This window comes from Helobdella robusta (assembly GCF_000326865.2).
Source record: "Helobdella robusta unplaced genomic scaffold HELROscaffold_3, whole genome shotgun sequence".
Classification (NCBI taxonomy): Eukaryota; Metazoa; Annelida; class Clitellata; order Rhynchobdellida; family Glossiphoniidae; genus Helobdella; species Helobdella robusta.
Genome location: NW_008704501.1, coordinates 492,025 through 514,653, shown reverse-complemented (window position 1 = coordinate 514,653; position 22,629 = coordinate 492,025). Strand labels below are relative to the sequence as shown.

The 22,629-nt window shown below is 32.3% G+C and overlaps 2 protein-coding genes across 2 annotated transcripts; one reads left to right on the top strand and one right to left on the bottom strand.

Annotated features, from left to right (window-relative positions):
* Nucleotides 1–5,784: 5,784 nt before the first annotated feature.
* On the top strand, nt 5,785–7,207 carry HELRODRAFT_160981 (hypothetical protein; the record flags this gene model as incomplete). The annotated part of the gene is made up of 4 exons (XM_009020972.1): nt 5,785–5,878; nt 6,061–6,210; nt 6,335–6,559; nt 6,750–7,207. 4 exons carry the CDS (start codon nt 5,785–5,787, stop codon nt 7,205–7,207), a joined length of 927 nt encoding a protein of 308 aa, XP_009019220.1.
* A 6,663-nt stretch (nt 7,208–13,870) lies between these two features.
* On the bottom strand, nt 13,871–22,375 carry HELRODRAFT_106328 (hypothetical protein; the record flags this gene model as incomplete). The annotated part of the gene is made up of 10 exons (XM_009020971.1): nt 22,328–22,375; nt 21,851–22,062; nt 21,628–21,730; nt 21,141–21,193; nt 18,995–19,202; nt 18,787–18,878; nt 18,113–18,187; nt 17,719–17,878; nt 17,512–17,594; nt 13,871–14,182 (listed from the first exon to the last, which is right to left on the bottom strand). Exons 2-10 carry the CDS (start codon nt 22,040–22,042, stop codon nt 13,871–13,873), a joined length of 1,278 nt encoding a protein of 425 aa, XP_009019219.1. The 5' UTR covers nt 22,043–22,062; nt 22,328–22,375.
* Between the last annotated feature and the right edge of the window lie 254 nt (nt 22,376–22,629).

Genomic DNA, 22,629 nt, shown 5'->3' with positions numbered 1-22,629 from the left:
AAAGTAGAGCTCCTTGATTTTGTAACCATCATTCAGGCTCAACATGCACCTTCCTGTTGATTAACGTTATTGTAATTTGTTGCATCAGTTGTATTGATCGCATGAAGGATGCTAAATATTTCACTCACCAGAGTGCAAAACTGCAAGTGCGAAAGCGAGAACCAGGAGAAACTTCATCGTAAGTTAGCTTAGCTTATTTGTCCCTGTAAAAATAAATGAACGAACAATAAAATAATATTTTAAAGTGTCCTATTGAGTATTTTTATTTTCAATATGAAATATTAACGAGTAGGTAATGAAATATCACTCAGGGTAATTTTAATATAATTGTCTTAAACAATTTCACTTCATTATATAACAAGCTACATTTGAGTCCTATGTACGTAAATGTATGCATGCAGGCAAGCCTTATAACAAGCAGCCAATAAATCTTATTATCACATGCAGTAAGTGTTTCATGCATGTTCTGACATTTGAATGCGAACATTATTTGAAACTCTCATACATTAGCTTGCAGTCGTTCATTCACATTCATACGCAAAAACATTTTAATTCAGGCACGTGTATAGCATAATTGGGTCAGATTGTTTTGTGTTGCGGAATTTGTACAGCGCTTCTAATGAATTAGCTTCAATATATTCATTAAGAATCTATTATAGACGTCGTCCGTTGATGCTCTTAAAGACACTTACTATTTCCATGTTGATTTGCATGTTAATATAAGGTTCAATCCGATCGTATGAAAAAGTACATTTCAACTTTACAAAATTTTAAGATCGACCACCCACAAAATTTCCCAATCCAGCGGTGAACTTCTCCGAACTCCGATCTGAGGTCTTATAACAAAATAATTTTGCAATCAACAACTGGTCGTTGGAAGAGCTGCTGAAGAAAATTGAGATCATCCTGTGGCGACGAGTGATTGAGATAGGGCAGCAGATAGGGCACATCTCTATTTAATAATTATCTTCAACTAAGTCAATTTAAACATTTTGAATACTGAAAAACAATTTGATAAAACTATGTTGAGGTAAGCCGGAAGTCAATAAGTACCAAAGAGTCTCCGGTTGGCTGCTTGTTTTTAGAAAACATAGCAATTAATTTAACAAGTAGGCAGTAAATTTTTTTCATTACAGCTTGATTGTCTGTCAGACAGACAATCAGACAGACAATGCGCCAAACGAAATAGCCAAAGAAACGTGTTTATAGATGAAACGCCTTATCAACAACCAATTTCATCTCATAAAAACTAATTTAAGGCTTAAGCGCATCATCCGTATATCGTTTAACTATGTGTGTGTACTGTACATGCGTGCCGTATACACGCGTAACAGGGTCTCAAGTAAAAAATATTCTTATATGATGTATGTATAAAATATAACTTATTTTTACTTTTGAGACTTCTCAAACGTTTTTAAACGGTACAGCACCAGTCGTATATACATAGATCGATATACTACTTCCTTCTCTCAATCACAATAACCAAAGTTGAACAAATGGACTGAAATCGATCAGATTCTGACTAACTGGCTGACTGACTGACGGCTGGCTGACTGACTGGCTGACTGACCGACCGACCGGCCAACTGACTGTATGTGCTTTTACTCTGTATGTGCTTTTACTTACATATTTATGTAAGTAGTATCTCTGTATGTGTGTGTGTGTGTGTGTTGTGTGTGTGTGTGTGTGTAGAAGATATGCATTTGTGTGTTTTTGCCTGTGTGTGTAAGGTTGCATTGGTCTGTGTGATGAGACGCATGCAATTTTAAACCTGTTTATGTTTGAATGAGGGGTGGTTGTTCGAAGTCCGACTATTTTGAAAAATTTTTTATAAAAATCTATTTAACAAATATTCTTCTACTTTTAGTTCTTTGTTTATTTTTATAGTTTCTGTCAAACTCGAACAACTTTTCTCATATGTTAACCTAAACCACTCATTTGTACAACTTGAAAAATCTTTCTAGAAACAAAGTTATTTGTGAAACCTGTTATAAAACTTTTTATGACCGTGAAATATTTAATCGCCTGACAAATTGAAAAGACAAAAAAATTTGTGATTAAAACGTGCAATGTTTAAAAAGACAGTGTCTGCTTAATATTAATTTTCAAACCGTAAAAACTTCTGTACGTTAAGTCACACAACAAGTGTTTGCTATGAACGGTGTTCACTTTCGTTCTCGGCGTCAGAAGATTGCGAATGTTCTTCCTTGCCTTCGTACGAGTGAGCAAAATATCAAATGTAACGTTTGCCAAACTAATAAGTTGTGTGTGGAATAAACTCTAGATAATTATTTCAAACAACTGGACCGATCGTTTTCTCCTAGCACGACAATGGAGACGTTCGTGGCAGGAGGGTCAAGGTGGGAACTGTGGTGATAAGTGTTTCGAACGTTCAAATGTTCAGAGTATAAATATATTTACCCATATCTAGGTTGCCCTAAGTAACAGATTAGCGATGTTTCTTCAACATTATACACTTGAAAACATTTGGCTTCGGTTTCCACCTTCTATTTAAAAAACAAACCTTACAACATGTTACCTTATGTCAAGCCTCACAAGAAAGGAGCAAAGATAATTTCAAAGTTCCGTGTCTTAACAACTACTGCATGTGATAATTAAAAAACTAGCTAGGTCTGTTGTGAACGTTGTCTTCGTCTTCATCACCATCAACATTACACTCTACACCAACTCCTTATATTAATATTATATACGTTTAAGTTTATCTTTACAGTTGTACTGCAGTTGTAGTTATTCTACGGGCTTACAGTATGTTACCTAAAGATTGAGCCAGTAATTGTCAGGCAGGATTATGTATTTCAGGGATAAAAAATGTGACGCCTTATCGACCGTTGAAATGATTTGAGTTGTTTGGAGGAAGTTTCAATGCAAAAGCACCTGCGTGTATGTGTGTGCGTGCAATTGAGGTTGCATGCCATGCAAGGTCTTCTTCTTCTTCGCAGCTCTATATCATTTTTTTGTTTCAGATGGATAGAAGAAACGCTGAGAAATAAAAACCCGTCAGATGCAAACAACGTAAGAAGGCAAAATCCTACATCACATGTGCAGTTAGGCGTCATCATAAAAATACTCTATTGTAAATTTCACACAACTTTGTTTACCAACTTCTTAACAACATTTAGAATTTTTGATTGCTGTAATTTTTTATGATTCGAACCAGTCTAATTATATTTTTCTATTTAGCCATATTCATTTATTAAAATCATCATTTCCGTCTGCAGATATTTTCAAGAGATTCAATTATTCAAAAATATTCACAATAATCTGGCGGGAATTAGCAAATATAATCAAAAACAGAAGCCAAACTGCTGATTAGCAGATTAGAAATGACTGCCGGTATGAACATCACGTCCTAATTATTTTCAACATCCTTCATTCAACGATCCGCAATTATCTAAAAACCGGATGGGTATGTTGTTGTTGTTGTTTATTGGGTGATTGTGTTGTTGTCATTAACTGGATGATGACTGGTTAGATGCTCACAATAACTATGAAGAACTGATCCGTTTTAAATACTTAACGACTGAAGTTCTCACAAATTTTCGAAACTCAATCCACAATGAAATTGTTTGCAGCGAGCTCATTGCACCACACGATTTCATCGATTTTCACTGTGTGCAAGCATGATGCACTTGTTTATTACGTAATTTTGTACACTCGTCTGAACGGCACGCCAGCTCCAATCAGCCTCCATCATTACGGACTTCAACAAAAATATTTTTTATAATCTTTGTTATAGCTGCACTGTTCAATCTTAATTAAACCTCTCTTCACTCGCCAGATGATTGCGAGCGTTTCTTTCAAATTTTATATTATTTGAGAACCGCCAACTCAACTAAAGTTTGAAGTGTTTATGTGAGGATTTGATCACAAAAATCAAAGAAAATATCAAAGAAGTCGTGCCGCAGGAATGTTTCTAAAAATTAATAAACCGAGCGACAGCAGTTATAAATATTAAAATAATTGAATAAAATATTAAAAAATGATAAATAATACTTCTAAGTGAGTGAAATTTGAAAACAAAATTAATAAAATGCTTTCAACATACACTCAGAATACCTATACTGGCCCTCGAACGCACCCTCGCATATTTTCAGTGCGCTTTAGAGTCTGGTTTAATTCTTCTGTCTACACCATATATATAGAATATAACATATGTAATACTCTAAATAAAAAATATAACATTTGTAATACTCTCTATATAGAATATAACATATGTTATACTCTTTATGTTGAATATAACATTTGTAATACTCTAAATAAAAAATATAACATTTGTAATACTCTCTATATAGAATATAACATATATTATACTCTTTATGTTGAATATAACATTTGTAATACTCTAAATATAACATATATAATACTCTATATATTGATAATTAGCTTTCTGTTTAATTTTTCTAACGGTTAATCGTTAATTAATCTCAAGTTTCTTGAGTTCAAAACCAAAATTTTTATTTGTTTTAATCGTGATAGAACAGAAAAGCTGTTTTCGGCATTACTATACCATCTTCGTTGTTCGAATTGATACAAACTTTAAATTGATTAATGCCAACAATTTGGAAGAATTCATAAAATACTGTATGTATATATATATATATATATAATTTTTATTAATTTTATCTTATTTTTTTATTTGTGTGTGCCACAAATCCGGTCGGACTTAACATGTTTTACAACTTTTTCAAAAAACTGAAGTGGCTTCCACGTATAATTTATAAATTTCCAACTCACTTCTTTCGAAGTTATAAATTCTAAATTACCCACTTACTTATATTCTCTTGTTTCTCACCATGAGTCCAATAAAGCCCTCCGCACCTCCTCGTCCAGTTTCCTTAACATTTTCATTGCTAAATCAAAATTCTCAAGTCACGATGTTTGACCTGCTGCTCCACACGTTTGGAACTCTGTAACTCTACGCTGGATTTCAAAAAACGTCAGCGTCCGAGGCAGCGAGAGTTTTACGCATTAAAAATTGTTGCGTCATTAATATTATTATCATTAATTTTATTATTATTATATAAATAAACATTATTCATGCGAACGTTGTTTTGTGGCAATCAATAATTTCAAGAATATATTAACTATTATTATTAGCTATAAAGAGTCTATTTATTTAATTTATCTAATCGTTCATTTTAATCTTATTTTTTTATACGTATAAACATTAGCATCTTAGCATTACGTATCTTATCATTTTATACGTATAAACATTAGCAAAACGAGGGAAAGAACTTGAGGCGTACACAAAGAGCACGCACAAGCACACACACACGCACGCACACACACGCAGGCAGGGGCATCCGTGGAGAGATTGATGCCACCGTCTGCGCAGTGTGTACATCAAATTATGCATGCACGCCATTCAACAAGCAGCATCGCCACAAAACAACATAAACACCCACCTAGAACTTCCGGGCAAACACTCGTTTGTATTAACAAAATAGGTTTTAATTTTTTTGTATAAATCTGCATTCAAACGATGACTTTAAAGCTGGGACATGTGCAGTGTACACTACTTACACAGACTGCGCACGTTCTTCTCACAAACCTGCTTGCTAACAGCTACATACATTGTTGTACAAATGCAAAAACACATATCCGAATGCCCTTCCATGTTACATATACATGTAGAGAAGACGTATGTGTTCTGGTGTACGCTCCAGCTTATATGCAAACGCCGTCAAACACGTGCACGCATCAAAACATTAGAGCTACGTGAACTCGCAAGTAACATACAATCGGAATTAAAAGTAGAGAGGCATGGCATACAGTCCACTGACAGAGATGCGAGACAGACCGACAGACACTTGTACGAATAGCTGTGCAGAGAACGTTAATGAATGCCTTGCATGGAGTAAGCACATAGATCAGCACACTTACCTTCTTAAATATTTGTTTACTTATGTTGATTCTCTTGGAGAACTTGGCGAATGATGCAGACAAAAAATGTTTGAAAGAAACTAATAAATCATTTCAATAGTTTTCAAAAATTATAATGGTATAAACATTTACTTTAATTAATAAATAAACTTTGAGCACTCAAATTATATAATTTCTTCGTTGGAACTCTACTCGTGGTTAAAAATAATGGAACGTTTATCAAATTGGATTTAGAAAATTTGTGCCGCCGTGTTAACGTGGGAAACATGAAGTTGATAACATCTCCACGTCAGGAATTTGCCATAGGTGAGCTGATTATCATCTCCTGTCCAATGCCAACTGTTGAATATTAACAACCAAACTGAATAGAAACAACGACGACGCATGGCACAAACACTCATTCTCGTAACCATTCTCCTAATCACCCAAGTCACCGAACTCAAACTACTCTTCGAAACCCAAGTAAGCCAGCACCGTTTCTATTACGTCATTATGACATCACTGATCACGTGCATTTGCATAGAAATTCTTATTGGTTTGGTCACAGTCTACGTAACCCACAGAAGGATTGAGTCATGGGCGAAACTGCCGATGACGAAAGAGTCGCTGGAATCTTTGACAATCAGTTGTAATACTGAAGAGAAACCCGTTCCTGGTGAGTTCAGTTTGTGTGTTTTAATGGTTGCATTTTATGCAAGCGCCTTCAACTAGTTAAACACGAAATATTTAAAAAAAAATCTCTTTTATTTTCGTGTAGGTGTAGACGCGTGTTAAATATTTTTTGAGTTTATATCTTACTATTTATCAAAACTAATAAAAAATAAAAATTTATTTTTCTAACTCAGTCAATGCAGTACGCAAATACGAGGTTTACAAACCGCTTCAGCAGACAACAACAGTCTTATCACAAATCCGACCTCATCTGCCTTTCGCTGATTCGCCAATAGCCAGTACGTCGACATCCTACCAGAAACTTCCAACCATTCGAGAGGGTCCCACCCAAGAAGAATCAAAACATCAATCCAAAAAGACCGAAGTCTTTAGTATTAAAATTGACGACTTGAAAGAAGATGAACCCGACGACAGAGTATCGACAAACGCTGCCAATAAGAAGAGCACTTGGAATAAAACTTGCTGTTGTGGTAACGAGAGTAAGATGTTGTGTGACATGGACATCTTGAAATCTTGGCACAATTTTCATTTCTACCTTCTGTACGTCGTCATGGTTCTCAATGTTTTCATCACGGCATTCGGCCTGTCAGGCGAAAGTATAAGAATATCCAGTTCGAAACCTAACGAATAGTAGTGGGAGTCGCCGGAAGGTGATGGTCGTCATTGAGAAGTATTATTTTGTTATCGTGTGTAATTTTTAAAAATAGTTTATTACACAGAAGATGAGAGTGTTCAAATGCATCATTACAAGCGATTCAATTATTTTTCAGTTTAATTTAAATCATAATTAAACGATCTACGTCTTTATTATTTATTCATCTGCAGAATTACCTTGCAATACATTTGCAATCCATATCATATTTCATTATTTATTTTATAGTGAAATAGTTATATACTGTTATATATAAAATGCAGTAGGTAACACTTTCTCAAATTATAAGATTCATATTTTTAAGTTTGAAAGTTTATTTATTATTTCAAAGTACAGAACAACACTTTATGAAAAATGTTTCTTTTGCAGCGCTTGTAGAACCAAATGCAAATTATGATAGAACACATTATAATTAGTACTCATGCAACGGCACACATGACACTTCGAAAGTCGGAGATGTTTGTCAAATACGAAATATGTTTTTTAATAATTTTCACGACAAGGGTATTTTTGTCTTTTAAAAAAATTCATCTGTTGATTTTTTCGCGAGATTTCAAGACTTTTTAAAAGTAAACGATAATTTACCGTTTCAAAAAAGATTGTTCAAATTGAAATGAAATTACTCTTTTTGATAAAATTGTTATTGAACATTAGATTAAAGAATTAGAACATTCAACGATCAGTTTTCTTGTTTTCAAGTGTGAAATTTTATTTACGAAACTTTATTTTTAGACCAGTTGTTGCAATTGTTATTTGTGTTTACACTTCGTATTGCTAGATCTCTAATTAATTTTCAAAAAGTATTACATTCACTGTGATTATTGTCTGGTATCGTTTGATATCGTGGAGTGAATGTTAGCTTTCAAATGGCTGGATGAGGCATATGATTACATGATTACGACAACTTGATATGAATATGGATGACTTTGTAAGATGAAGAATAAATTTAAATTTTTCATCATATTAAAAAATTTATATGTGTGTATACTGTGTCTGGTTCTCACAAATAAAATTAACAAATACAGTCTAGTTGTATTTAATAAACATCTGACAGAACTGCAAAATAAACCATTTTAATATGTAGTATGGTAGAAAGCAACATAAAAAGCATTTTGACAAAAAGTTTTGATAATTTATACTTCGGACAAAAAAATATCAAAGTTTTGTATAAATAATCCAAAAAACGTCAAAATATGTATATATACCGAAAAGTATGTAGATATTTAGCATGAAATTAAAATATATAAGCGCGAAACATGAATAAGTCTGTCAGATAAAACTTTTTTGGAAAGGCATTCAGTAGAGAAGTGCATGTCTTGTTAACCAAAGAAAGATTAGATTGGTCACGGAGTGGCTGATGAAGCCCAATTGTAGCGATCATGGTGAATTGATGGTGATAATGATAGTGATCATCATTATCATCATCTTCATCCTTCCCACCAGCATCACTAAAAGAAATCAAAGAATGAACAAATGAATGAAACAAATCAAAGTTTAGCAAAAAAATTGTTTCGATTGCTATTTAAATTGAACGTACAGCTGAGACTTATGTAATTCACATCACGTAAAAAATAAAAATATTTTAAAAAGTATAAATCAAAGACAGGATGAAATCAAAATAAATATGATCTGTGATTGCATCTTTAAAGTATTTTAAAAATCATTTCTCATAAACGTTTACAATGAGCCACAGGTAGATTTATGACACAAACAAATCAATTAAATATTTAGAAAATTAAAAATAGAAACGAAAAAAAACGCAAATAATAAAAAAAATAATCACAACAAAAATGTTTAACATTGTTAACCAATCAAACACATTGAAAACTTTAAAATAAATGTCAAGTAAGAATAAAAGCTTGTAAAAAAAGAAGCAAAATGTATAAAAGCATCAGATGAGCTTGGGAGGCCAGTGAGTGATGAGAGATTCTGCTGATTGACGAACGAATGAAAATCTGGCTGACTTGTTCTCCTGCAAGATGTTTCTGATCTTTTCTTCGGGATGCAACAATCTTTGTTCTTTGATGAAAATTCAAATTAGTTTTTGTAGGAATGAGTTATCATGCAAGTGTTGCTGAGATCACAGAGCACAGTTTCACAATCGAGCATACGACTGTCTGAGCTAATATATATATATAGGCCTTTGCGTCATAAAAATCATCTCCGAGAGTTGTAAGGGGTAATTGGCACATTGCGACTCAAGGGGTAACTAAGAATATTTAAGTTAAGGAGGTAGTTGGCGTAATTGATGTTAAGGGGTAGTTAGCATATCATGTATATGTCTCATTAAGCTATAGAAATCCATCATTTATACACCGCATCTTCTTTTAGTCTTACCGAGGTTTAGATGTCCAATTCCTTACGAAAATTTTAGCCCATTTTCTGCTGAGGTTTTAGATTTTTATATATGTTGTAGATACCAATAAAAAAACTAAAACGCATTTTTTCTTTTTTCAAAATTTTAATTTTTAAAAAAGTTAGAGCGATTTTTCAAAACGTCCTTTATAAAGGACGCCAGCAGAATATGACACCCTGAGGCGCAACCATTGTTTAAATTAATTTTTATTGTTATTTTCTCAACTTTCATCAATTTTATGAAACAAATAAACAAAAGATTGAAAATATCAAATAAAAAAATATAAGTCATTTAAAAAAAGTTAAAAAATCATTTATGAAAATCAGGTAAACAAGCAATGTGCAGTGGTACATCACATGCAAAACATATATTAAGTTTGTCTTTTTGTCACAATGGCCACATCTTCTTTGTTTGGACATTTTTTGTAGATGGTGACCATCTGATGACTTACAAATATATCAACTTTTTTTCATTGTCTTGTTCTTTTATCTTTTTTTGGTTTTGAGATATTGAAAATTTCATCGCTACTATCACTTTCACATGATTTATCATTCTATTGTAGTTTTTTTTTAAATAATTTCAAAAATTATTAATGTCTTTGAATTATGATAGTAATTTACCATTCATTTATAAAACATTAAACATAATCAATATTCACAATGCTAATTTTTTTGGATCCACCAATTTGTTTTATTTTTGCTTCGGCCTTACTCAGTAATTGCCGTGCAGGTAGATCATCAAATGATCCTTGATCATGTGTTTCATCCAATCTTCATCTGATTTCATCAGGAGGACTGATAAAAATGTCAGCTTCAATAATGCTGTCATCATCTCCAATCATGGTTAAAACATCTTGCAGAGAATACTTCTTAGCAGGATTTTTCTGAAAAAATCTAAAAAAAATTATTTTATTAACTTGAATATCTTTACAATAAATAGTAAATTTATTATTATGTTCATACTAACAAATAATAATTCATTGATAGTGTTTATTGTATTTACACTATTGAAAAACAAAAATTTGTAATGTGATAACTAAGTGAATCTCAGGGTATCATATTCTGCTAGCGTCCTTTATAAAGGACACATGCTTATGACTGATTTTAAAATATTCAACAGTTAAATAGGATTTGTTTTTTGCAAAATAATATTTAAAATACATTAATACACAAATTTAATCCATAATATATTAAAATTTTCGCAAACAAAATAATAAAAATTACTAACTTTTTATGTTGAGACATTTTTTCACCAATTTTGCAAACTCGGCTATTTAAATTGATTTAAAAAATCAACGGCACGCGCCACTAAATATTTTTTTACAAAAATAAATTATAGAAGGAAGTATACAATGTTTAAAAGAAAAAAAGATACAAATATAACAAGATTTCGATTTTTAATGAATTTTTTGTAAGTGTACTTTATAAAGGACTCCAGCAGAAAAAAGGTTAATTGAAGCTTAAAAAACTTTTTTTAGGTAATTGTGTTATTCTTATCGAATTTTATTAAAATGAGTAACTGAGTAGCTTCTATAAATAGATTGAAAATCATTGAAAGGAACAAAAATTTATAAATGACGAAAACTCCGTAAAATTTATAAAATAAGGTAATAATCACAGTATTCCTTTCTCGTTTATTAAGTACACTCAGTTGTCAACAACTGAATGCATTTTCTTTTTAAATACGGAAGATAGACTTCAATTTTTAACTATCAGAAGCTGGTTCAAAATAAAAAAAAAATGGCCACCATACTGACCTAGGGTTCGACATTCAATGATGGGTTTCAACAGCAAACGTCAGTAGTATACTACAAATACTACTAATACATAAGATCGGAGAACCGCTAATTATTTTTAACAAATGAAAATTAGTATTTTTGATTTTATTGATTAAAAAATGTTCAAAAACTGTTTTTTATATTTTAATTTAAAACAATGGTGAAATGTGAGCCGATTGAATCCTCTTAGCTAAGAAGGAATTTTTTATATAGGATGTCCCATAAATTTTCAATTAACATATATGATACGAGTGTATGATACCGAAACACTGGTCGCGCTAAATAAATAAAAAGAGGCTCAACACTCGGTAAAACAACTGAAAAATAAGCAAAGGAACACGTCGAAGGATACTAAAGACAAAGATGACAACGTCCTTACAGAAACAAAACTGATTAAAAATAAATAAGTGAACAAAAAATACTAAAGACTTGTTTACCAATGTAAACAAATATGAAAATAAAACGCTTTTAGCTCCTATGAGCAGAAAACATACAACAAAGAAAAAACTGAAATGACCTTAGGAGCAATAAAGAGAGCAATTGGAAAAAAGAAAAAATATAAAAATAAGCGCAATAGAAGACAAAATTCTGAATAAATTGATAAGGACAAAATAGTCAGTGGTATTTCATAAAATTTATTAAAAAATTCCAAAAAAGATGCAAAACTAGGACGATAAAAAAAAAACAAGAATAGATTAGAGCTTTGAAATAGAGTGAATAAAAAAGGTTGGGTATAAGCTAGAGAAAGTTGGGAAAAAACGAATTTACATGAAGCTAGCATGGAAAATGAAAAACCTATGAAGAAGAAGGTCGTGAGCCTACTACATATGCGCACTCTTCATTTTCTTCGCTGTGGAAATTGTTATATAACAAATAATGATTTTTAGGCGCTTTTTGAAGTCATTTCGACTAATCTGTTAAACTTTTTCAGATCAGCAGGTAACACATTTCAAGTATGGGCAGCTGAGACAAAAAATCTTCCTTTCCAAAAATGTGATTAGTGGGATCTGTATTGACAAGAAAGACATGTTGGAAAAAGGTTGGAAAACCTACCATGTATATTGAATTGAATAAAATCAGTCAAGGATGGAACGAGAATTTGGAAATCTACAAAAAGTTGGACTTCTTCGACCTCAACGGTTCTTCAATAAATTAAGAAATATGATAGATTTTTCAAATTGGATTATTATATAAAAATTGAAAATTTGCAAATGTGCCTACTTATTGGTGATTGTTTTAGTGAGGGGACGACATTGTTTGGCTTAAATTTTGTTGCTATTTAAAAGAGTATTAAGTTAATTTTTAAGATTGGTGCTTTAAAAATAGTGAGAAATATTTATCAAGTAGTATCTAACCAATATTTCCACCGTTCTCAAAAAGACATGTAGATTCTAGAAATCGAGATTCTTTGAATCTGGATGTGTTCATCAAAATCCGATTTAATTAAAACAAAATAACATCAACAAATTATAAAACATCAACAAATAATAAAACATCAACAAATAATAAAACATCAACAAATAATAAAACATCAACTATCAACATTTTTGAAAATTATAAAAAATTTATTATATTTCAATAAATTTATTATTGAATATAATGAAAATTTATTATATTCAATAAATATAATATTATTAATTCTGCCAGTTCACCGATTTAAACTGTGCTAAATTAATGGTGTTAAATTATAAAATGTAAAAAATTCCTGAAACATATTACTTGTTAAAATGTTGCAGAACTTCGGCAACACTTGTTGAAGAGTTGAATTTGATGGTAATTGTTTGGCTGTCAGCGTGCAGGGAATGTACGGTAATCTTAAACATATATTTTTTTCGTTCATACGCAATGCTGTTTTATTTTTAACGACGTCCAGTTTAACCGTCATACAACCAAAAATGAAACAACACGGTAGGAAACAAGCCCAACCAAACACGTCTACTTGCCAGTTCCTCGGTGTTCTCGATATCCTTGTTACTGCCTGCTGGCACACTTCTCCTTCCCGACATCCATTTGGTCTGAATGAATACAATTTGAAAGCATTGTGAATAGAGACAGTAAATGTTACCAACAGCTTTTCATTAAGTCTAATAATAATTATCAATAGCTAAACTTTAAACTGCTTTTCATGATTTGGTATTGGAGTATGCAAATAAAATTCAGCCATAAATTATCAAACTACAAAACATGTATAAAATATTTCAAAATCGTTCAGCAATTGAATTATATAACACCTAAAAACATATTTTAAAACCAACTTTCTGCTTCTGATTGACTTCTCTTATTTGCTTTAAAAACAAAGGTGGTATCTGATTTTTTAAATTATAAAAAGAAAAAATCAAATCTTCACATGTCATCGTTGTTTCAAAGATTGATTATTTCATGCGTCACTCAGGCTTAATACTATTAACATGTTCATCAACATCACGAATGACCAACTAAACCTTTATACATCTCCATCACCACACCACATGCACCAGGAGCACCAATGCAATAGAAAAAACAAAACAATTTAAACATAAACAGCGAATAATTTTCGATCAATCTTTCTTTCACATACGATAAGAAATAAGCGCACACGCGCACATAACGACTCAAAAATATAGATAGATGCACGTACATCCCAGATGAGGTTATAATGCTTCAAGAAGTACATTACAATCGGAGAGAAGAAAGCGAGGCTGTCGAATCCATTGATGGGCGTGGAGGCAGATGGCAAGGAGTCGACGAGAAATAATGATGGCGTGATGATCATCGTGATATTCTGCTCAGTCATTTTGTTCTGCGGATTTTGTACAATTTTCACCAACAAACCAAACAGAACCTGAATGTAAAATTAGTAGTTTCTTTACTACCGACAAAAAAACTACTAATAAAAAGAAATAATGGATCAACGCAAAGTGAATTTTTGGAGCCAATAAAGTAGGAACGCAAAGTGAATGTGTGTGTGTATATGTGTGTGTATGCGCGAGCCTCTGGATAAAAATAAAAACTATAGAAGCTACAATTTCATTCCGACTCGTCAATTCACTGGTATGCATGATATCAGTTTCAAAAAGAAAACTTGTTTTTAATAGATTTCAATGTGCTGATTTCAAATATGTATTCCATTTTTTTTCTATCGTAGTTTTTTCATAATTCCAAAAAAATGGTTTAAAACATCATATTACTGAAATACAGAAAAATTCAGATAACGTATAATATTTCAATGATATAATCCAATATATATGTGCATGTATCTGTGTATATATTCATTACTCACTTGGGCAATGTTGTATACACACAGACACATACATATGTATTGGAAATCAAAATCTAGGCCGGCCCATTTAATTAAAATAAAATCATTAATTAGTATTGAAATTTCTATTCATTTTAATTTATTTAATTTAACATGGCTACTGGTTCGAGTTCCAAATGATGTTGTTTGAATTCTCCAAATTCATTTGTTATATTTAAGGAAGATACACGACTCAAAAGCAAAGACAGTTCATCCATGGATTTGTGAAAAAAAATGTATCAAACATATTATAAAATAAAATTAGGTGATCAAGATAAACCATAGGCACCTCATGTTGTATGCAGGACATGTGTAGAAGGACTAAAAAGTTGGAGCAAATGTTTGAAAACTTCTTTATGTTTTGAAATTTCAATGATATGGTGTGGACCCAAAAATCGCACAGGCGATTGTTACTTTTGCATGGTAAACATCAAAGGTTTTAACAACAAGAATAAAAAAAATTTATCATATCCTAATTTGCCTTCAGCATTGAGACCAGTAATTTATGGAGATGACATTTCTGTTCCGATACCAATTGACGTAGCAGAAGTTTTGCCAAATGATGAATCAAGTTATGACGATGTTGTTGAAACTGATGTAGACAAGTTTTCACTTAGCAATTAAGATTCTAGAAGAGCATTTTCTCATGCTGAATTAAACGACCCTGTTCGAGATTTGAATTTATTAAAAATTTCATCAAAGTTACTGGAATCACGTTTAAAGGCTAAGAATGTATCAAAACCTGAAACAACTTTTTCGTGGTATAGAAATCGTGAAGCAGAATTTATAAAAATTTTTTCAAAAGTTGATTCCTTTGTATATTGTTCAAATATACCTGGGTTGATTACTGAGTTGGGAATATGGAAATATTTATGCATTTGTGCCAATTGCATATTCTATTAAATTGAAAAAAACTTATGACAACATGGCGGTGCTTCTTCAAAACATCAAGTTTGAAGAGCATAAGTGGTTGATATGTGGTGATCTCAAAATAATTGGAATTATACTAGGCCAGCAAGTAGGCTATACTAAACTTCCATGTTTTTTATGTGATTGGGATAGCTGGGCAGATAAAGATCACTGGGGAAAAAAATATTGGCCATTACGAACAAATTTTCAACCAGGTATAAAAATATCAAATTTTCTAAGTTGGTTGAACCAAATAGAATACTCCTGCCGCCTCTTCATATTAAACTTGAATTGATGAAACAGTTTGTGAAAGCGTTGGACAAAGAAAATAATTGTTTTGCATATATTTGTACCAAATTTCCAAAAATCAGTAATGAGAAACTGAAGGATGGGATCTTCGATAGTCCAAATATCGGAATGCTCATGAAAGATAGCAAATTTATTAAAATAATGAATAAATTGGAATTGAATGCATAGACCAGTTATAGAACTGTGGTGAACGAATTTCTCGGGAACAAGAGAGCAACAATCTACGAAGTAATTGTTAAAATGCTTTCTGCATTCCAAAAATTAAGATGTCGAATGAGCCTTAAAATTCACTTTTTATTTTCACATTTAGATTATTTTCCGAAAAATCTTGGCGATTATAGTTAAGAAATGAGTGAAAGGTTGAAAAGTGAGAATTTGCCGGCTAAAGAATGTAGGAGAAAATCAAGAAGAAGAATGTTTCGTCCTGAATTTGAACTTTTCTGCTTTATGTTCTTTAAATTTTATTAATTTTGAACAAATTATTTTGTGAATAATCGTGAATATAGAATGTTAAAAATCAGTAAAAAATAAAAATGTTAAAATTGAATTTGTGAAAAATTCTGAAGTTGTAGAAATATTTCACGTACAAATTTGAAATCAGCGTGTTTGGGTTATGTTAGAACAACTAAAATATTTGAGACATCTAAAAAATTTTTTTAAAAGCATACCAGTGTATCATAAGTTATTGAGGTGGCACACACAACGTGGCATTTATTAATATTTTCTAAAATGCAAAATGAATTAAACCTATTCAGTAGAATTGAAATATTTTGTAGCATGTATATTTTATCGTTAGAGTCGTCAGTTATTTCAACATTTATTGTGCTGATTTGCTGCAAGAAAAGCTGTGTGTCTGTCAGTGGGGCCGAAAGTTTCTACATAGATGGACGAAAAAAAATTTGGGCCATCATTAACAGCTTGTCATGTTTGAAGTTGGCTGCCTTTACTGCGACTGAACCAGGTTCAGTTAAGGTATAATTGATATACCTTTCAGCCAAGGTGTGTGGAAATGTGACGCCCCATGTAAGCGAGCAGCCTCGATACGATGAGACAATTGCGCAACCGTCTCGATGAAAGTTGTTATGAGAAATTATACCAGCAAGCTCTTTTATGGCTGGTATGCTGGCTTTCTGAAAAAGCCTAAACATGACGCCGGAGCCTAGTCTACACGAGAGACCATAATGGCCCAGTGGTGAAGCATCATCCCTACATCACGCCTAGTGCCGGCACACCTATCAACTGTGCATAGCCCAACTCACTTCAAACGACCAACAACCTGGTTTTATCTATATATAGCTGGTTTACATTACTAACTGCTTTGTTTAAAAAGGCTTCATATCACTTTTTCTGCGGCTTCCACATTGAGAGCGTCGCCATAAAAAGAACACCAACTTTTGTAAATTTCGGATCTCAACGAATCCATATACGGACCGATGCGGGACAGCAGGCTCTGAAGTGGTGCCGTGGCAGCAGCAAAAAGATAATAAGGCGGAGGGTGCCAACTCAACCACGACTCCCAATCTCAAGTTACCCTTGTGTATGTGTGTGTTTGTATGAGTGGGTGCGTGTGTGTGTACACTAAAACCATAAAACGTTTTCAAAGCTGTGTTAATTAGTAATATGCATAATTGATACATTGAACCAGAATTATCGACCTGTAGTGTGGCTCTGTTGACATCAGGAAGCACACACATCAACGTCTGAATAGCATGCAGCTTCAGTTTCTCATCCTTTATATCTGACAACACGTTCAATTTGTATATTTATTTAACACCGCTAACTTAATCACTAATATATCTTAAAACTTAACTATTAAATATGTATATACGGCAACTAAACAAATGTACAAAGTAGGAACCGACTGTCTGCAACTTTGCAGAAAGCATCGAGCCAGTTGAGAGTAAGAATGGGAGTCGGGAGATCTCGGAAAAACCTTTTGAGGAGGCCGACGAGGTCGTGAGGGAGGAGTGGTTGCAGAATGATGGAGTAGTTTTCAGACGTTTCAAGTTGCTGACCTACTTCCTAAAATAAAATTGTTCAAGAGGAAAAATGTTATTAAAATGACAAATAATAAATAAATATATTGTCGTCATACAACATTCCACACAAACTGACACGTCTGTTTTTAAAAAAGATTTGTTAAAAATAATCTAATTTTAATCCATGTAAATAAATATTTGGGCAAAAATTTAGTTTATAATCACAAACTGGAATTTAAATGAAAACACAGCAATCAAGCAACACCATCTGATGTACCCTGATTCGAGCGAGTGATCCAGGCACTCTTAATATACCTTCTTCTTCCAAATGATTCTCCAATTTTGTAACCAACTGCGAATTAAGCAAAATAAAAACTGTTTACAGAGTGGGTATCAAATGTTATATACATGAAACATATGGCACGGTCTACCATACAAAATACAGGGATGAAAATTGCAAACGCCAGAATAGTTTAACAATATAACCATTTAAAAATGCCACATTAAACATTTTTTGAAACGCTCGTGCGCTGACATGAACAGAAGCCTATTTTTCAAACAGAACTTTTTTTTACAGACAAATTAATTTTGTCATCACCAACAAAAGCCACATTTTAATTATGATTTTAAGCTATAACTCCTTACGCTGTTTTTATGAAAATGATTATATTCTTCTCACCGTTAGCTAAAGTTATGTAAATTAAAAAGCAATGTAAACCAAATAAAAAGCTTTTAAAACGGGAGGAGTCAAAATATTTTTGTGATTTCATCTCAGGACACTGCATAGGCCTACGCATTTTAGAAATTGTGGACTATACTACACCACTTGGCATGAACACATCAATGACAAATATTCTAGCATGAGTTGAATTTTACACAGAGAATTTTGTAAGAAGGTATTAAAACTTAACATATATCTCAATTTTAAATGAAAGAAATAATATTAGATACCGATTGTAGGAAGAGAGGTACCTTGAGATGAGGGTTTTTTTTGCAATCACGCGTCAGAAGAGTTTCAAGACTGACACCAAACACACCTAAGTCTATTGAATTTTGTACGTCACACTATTATAAAATAATACTTACCATTCATATATTAAACATTTTCAAAAAACTTAATCAAAGATAAATCGTGTTCAACAAAGCAATACAAACATACCTTTCTCTTTCCTCTTCGTTTGCATTTTGTTTATTTTCAGATCGCCATTTTGTCTAAATATCGTCCTTATTTCAGTCTCCGCAAAAACGTTTATTCTCTTGGAGTCATTCCTCCCAATGTGGTGGATCTTACAGCAGGCAGTCTGCATGTTAGAGCAGTCGAACAACGCTTCGAAGACGTTCAATAAGTCAGGACTGCTCATCTGAAACTTAAATTAATTATTCAACCCATGAAACAAAATTGATGTGTGTGTTTTACTAGTTTTTTTAACTGTTACCCTCCTGATCTTAAGTTGTGAGCAAACATGTGCACGAAAACTTACATTAACTGCCTCTCTATAAAATTTCGGTGTTAATGAGGATTAGCATTACTAACTATATATACACAAATTTTCAAAATAACCATTTTTTAACAACTTTAAAAATTTAGCAGATTTTTTGCACTTCATTAATCACAGCTTGCACAGCTTGGTTAATTTGCAACAGCTTGGAGAGCTAGTTCCGGTAGAAACTTTTTTTCATCTCATCTTTACCGCTGCCCCACTCAAACTTTCAACACAATAAAATCACATGAATATTTAAAAAATAATTTATTTAAAAATGCGACAGGTATGCAGAAAAGAAAAAGAGATTAGATGTAGCCATGCATTATTAGCCCAATTGAACTCAGACGTATGACGAACAGGTGAGCACGAGAACGGAAACAAAATCTTCCAAATGTTCATCAACAAAGACTAACAAGGTAGTAAGAATGATCGACCACAAATAAACCTTCGAGACCAAACAATCATCTTTTCTGCAAATCAATCACCAACCATCATACATCTATTCAGATCATCAAATTCACTGAATCCTCATCCAAAACAATATATAAGTTCAATTATGTTCTTTAAGATGTGTTAAGAAATATTCCCATCAATAAAACAAAAACTGACATTTGACATTGAAATAACAAATATGTATAACAGAAAGCATTACTGAAAGAATTATATCTAAACTGATATTACCATTAGGAATGCACCGAAGTTCGGCTCCGGCCCCGGCTCCGGCCAAAATTCAGCTTTTTTATCAAATCCGGCCCCGGCCGGATTTGGTGGCCGGATTTAAGCGTCTATCGACATTTAAAAATGTTATAAATAGAAAAAAAAAATTTTATTGAATTCAATTAACTTTACGTCAATAAGTTAAAAGCTAAGCATACATGACACATAATAACAACATCACTAATTGTGAAATGAGCTGGACAATTTTCTTTGTGCTATAACATGGGTTATGCATAAATTATGAGCTGATCTTTGTGTAAAAGAACTTGTGCACGTGTTTATACTATATAATTGTATATGACGGATCATATAGCTACATAATATATATACATAAAGATACATAAGCCATAATTTAAGAACATGGTATGTTAAAGGTTAGGCTAGGCATACATGACAACATCACTAATTGTGAGGTGAGCTGGACAATTTTCTTTGAGCTATAACATGGGTTATGCATAACTTATAAGCTGATCTTTGTGTATAGAATTTGGCGTATCACACAGCTTATTCATATATTTGAATTAATTAACTATTTGCTTGGTGTTATTTTTTGATGTTCAACATGTAGATAACCGTAAATGTGAGTATTTTTTCTAACGTATGTAAAATGGTAACTAAAATCCGGCCCCGGCTCCGGCCGGTTTTTGAATTTTAAATCCGGCCAAGTCCGGCCCCGGCCGGATTTGAAAAACCTGAATCCGGTGCATCCCTAATTACCATATACTTAGAATAAAAATACTGGCCCTCAAAAGCACCTAGTCCTTATTAGCACTGATTGTACCATGATTTAAATGAGCAATTGTTGAAATATAAGAGGTCTTTACCCTAACCAATTGAACTATTATCCTGCTGTCTGTCTGGCAGTACAAAATCTTATTCAGCAAACGTGACTTTGTACTTTGTATGATATAAAAAAGTTCAGAATTTAAAGAAGGAACATTTTTTTGTTCTCTGTTGAAACGTCAACAGAACAGACGCAAACATAAAAAATGAACTATTCTGATATATGGGAACCACATTCATATTCAAGACATTGGTTTTTAACTAAACTTGACGATAATTTTTATAATCAATAAAAAATGCAAAACTTAAAAAGTAACTAACGCGTCGACTGTTCCTGTTAGACATGACTTTATTCGGGTGTCTAATGATGTTTTCTGCAAAGAAATTCATCAAACTTAGATGCCAAGAAACATCTTATTCGAGATTAAAAAAAATTATTAAATGCTTTGTTCTACCATTGTCTTGATATTAGAATAATTTTAGAATTTGAACTTGATCATCTATTTCGCGGTTAATCCTCATCATCATCATCATCATCATCATCATCATCATCATCATCATCATCATCATCATCATCATCATCATCATGGTTTAAGCTTCAAAGGCATGTGCGGAAAGCTAAAGCGATCAATTGCTCAGCACAACATTAAGACTCTTGAAAAGCTTAACAACGTTGAAATGTACCAGCGAAGATTACCCCGATTATTTGCCTTCGACTTGAAAGCAAACCTTATTTAATATATATTCTCATTTTTTTTGCTATATTTTATTTCTCTTTGAACGTACTAATCATCAGTTTGCAACTCACTTTCATGCTTCGTTTCCGGCCCTCCATCAACGTCATCATTATCCTGATCATCGTAATCAGGCGGAGGTACATTAGCAACGTCACACACATTTTCTGCCGAATTCTTGAAATTTTAACGAAATTAATTATTAATTAAACTTTTTTTTAAACAATATATTCAAAATAATTTCCATTCATTAATTATAAAAATACTTTAAAATGTTTTATTACAAGCAGAACAAACATTTGAAATTCCAGGCTTTCGAAACAAAGTTGCACCAGGCACAAACAATCCGCGGACGTCTCCTCGAGAAACTCGACCTTTCTTTGATATCGATTCTTTGCATATTTTGTACGTGGCCTTTTGTCCATCGGTGAAGACAGATTGGATAATTTCATCAAGTTCATCATCTTCGTCCTCATCAGGATCCTCCATTTTTAAAAAGCCTGTTCTTCCTGCAAATAATGCAAAACTTACTTGAAATCATTGAAAAACCAAATAATAATACAAAAAGAATAGAAGAAATATGTGGCAAAGCATTATTTCATTGAGCAGTGTAGCCTGCACAAAATTATTTGGAATATTTTTGGCTTTGATTTTTATTGTTAATAATTACATGGATAAGTCATGATGGAACCAAACTGATGGAAGAAATTGTTTAAAAAATTGTATGAGTTGGTTTAGTTATCAAGAGATTATCATTATAAAGAGCTTACTCACTCAAAGTTCCTCTAACACAGCTGATGAAGTTTTGAGATTGATCAGCATCTATAAATGTTCAAATTCACATTATTAACAAAATTATATCAAGTATAGCAGACTACATAAATTTTACAAAAAAAATGGTTTACAAATTTATTTGCAAATAAATGATCATACTTTATTATATGTTAAACAGTTAAAGTACTGGATAAATTAAAAAAATGCATAATTTCAAAATTTAAACCAACATTCACTTTGCACCATGCAAAAATGTGCATTACAAAATTTTAAACCATATAATTATAATATAATGTATATGC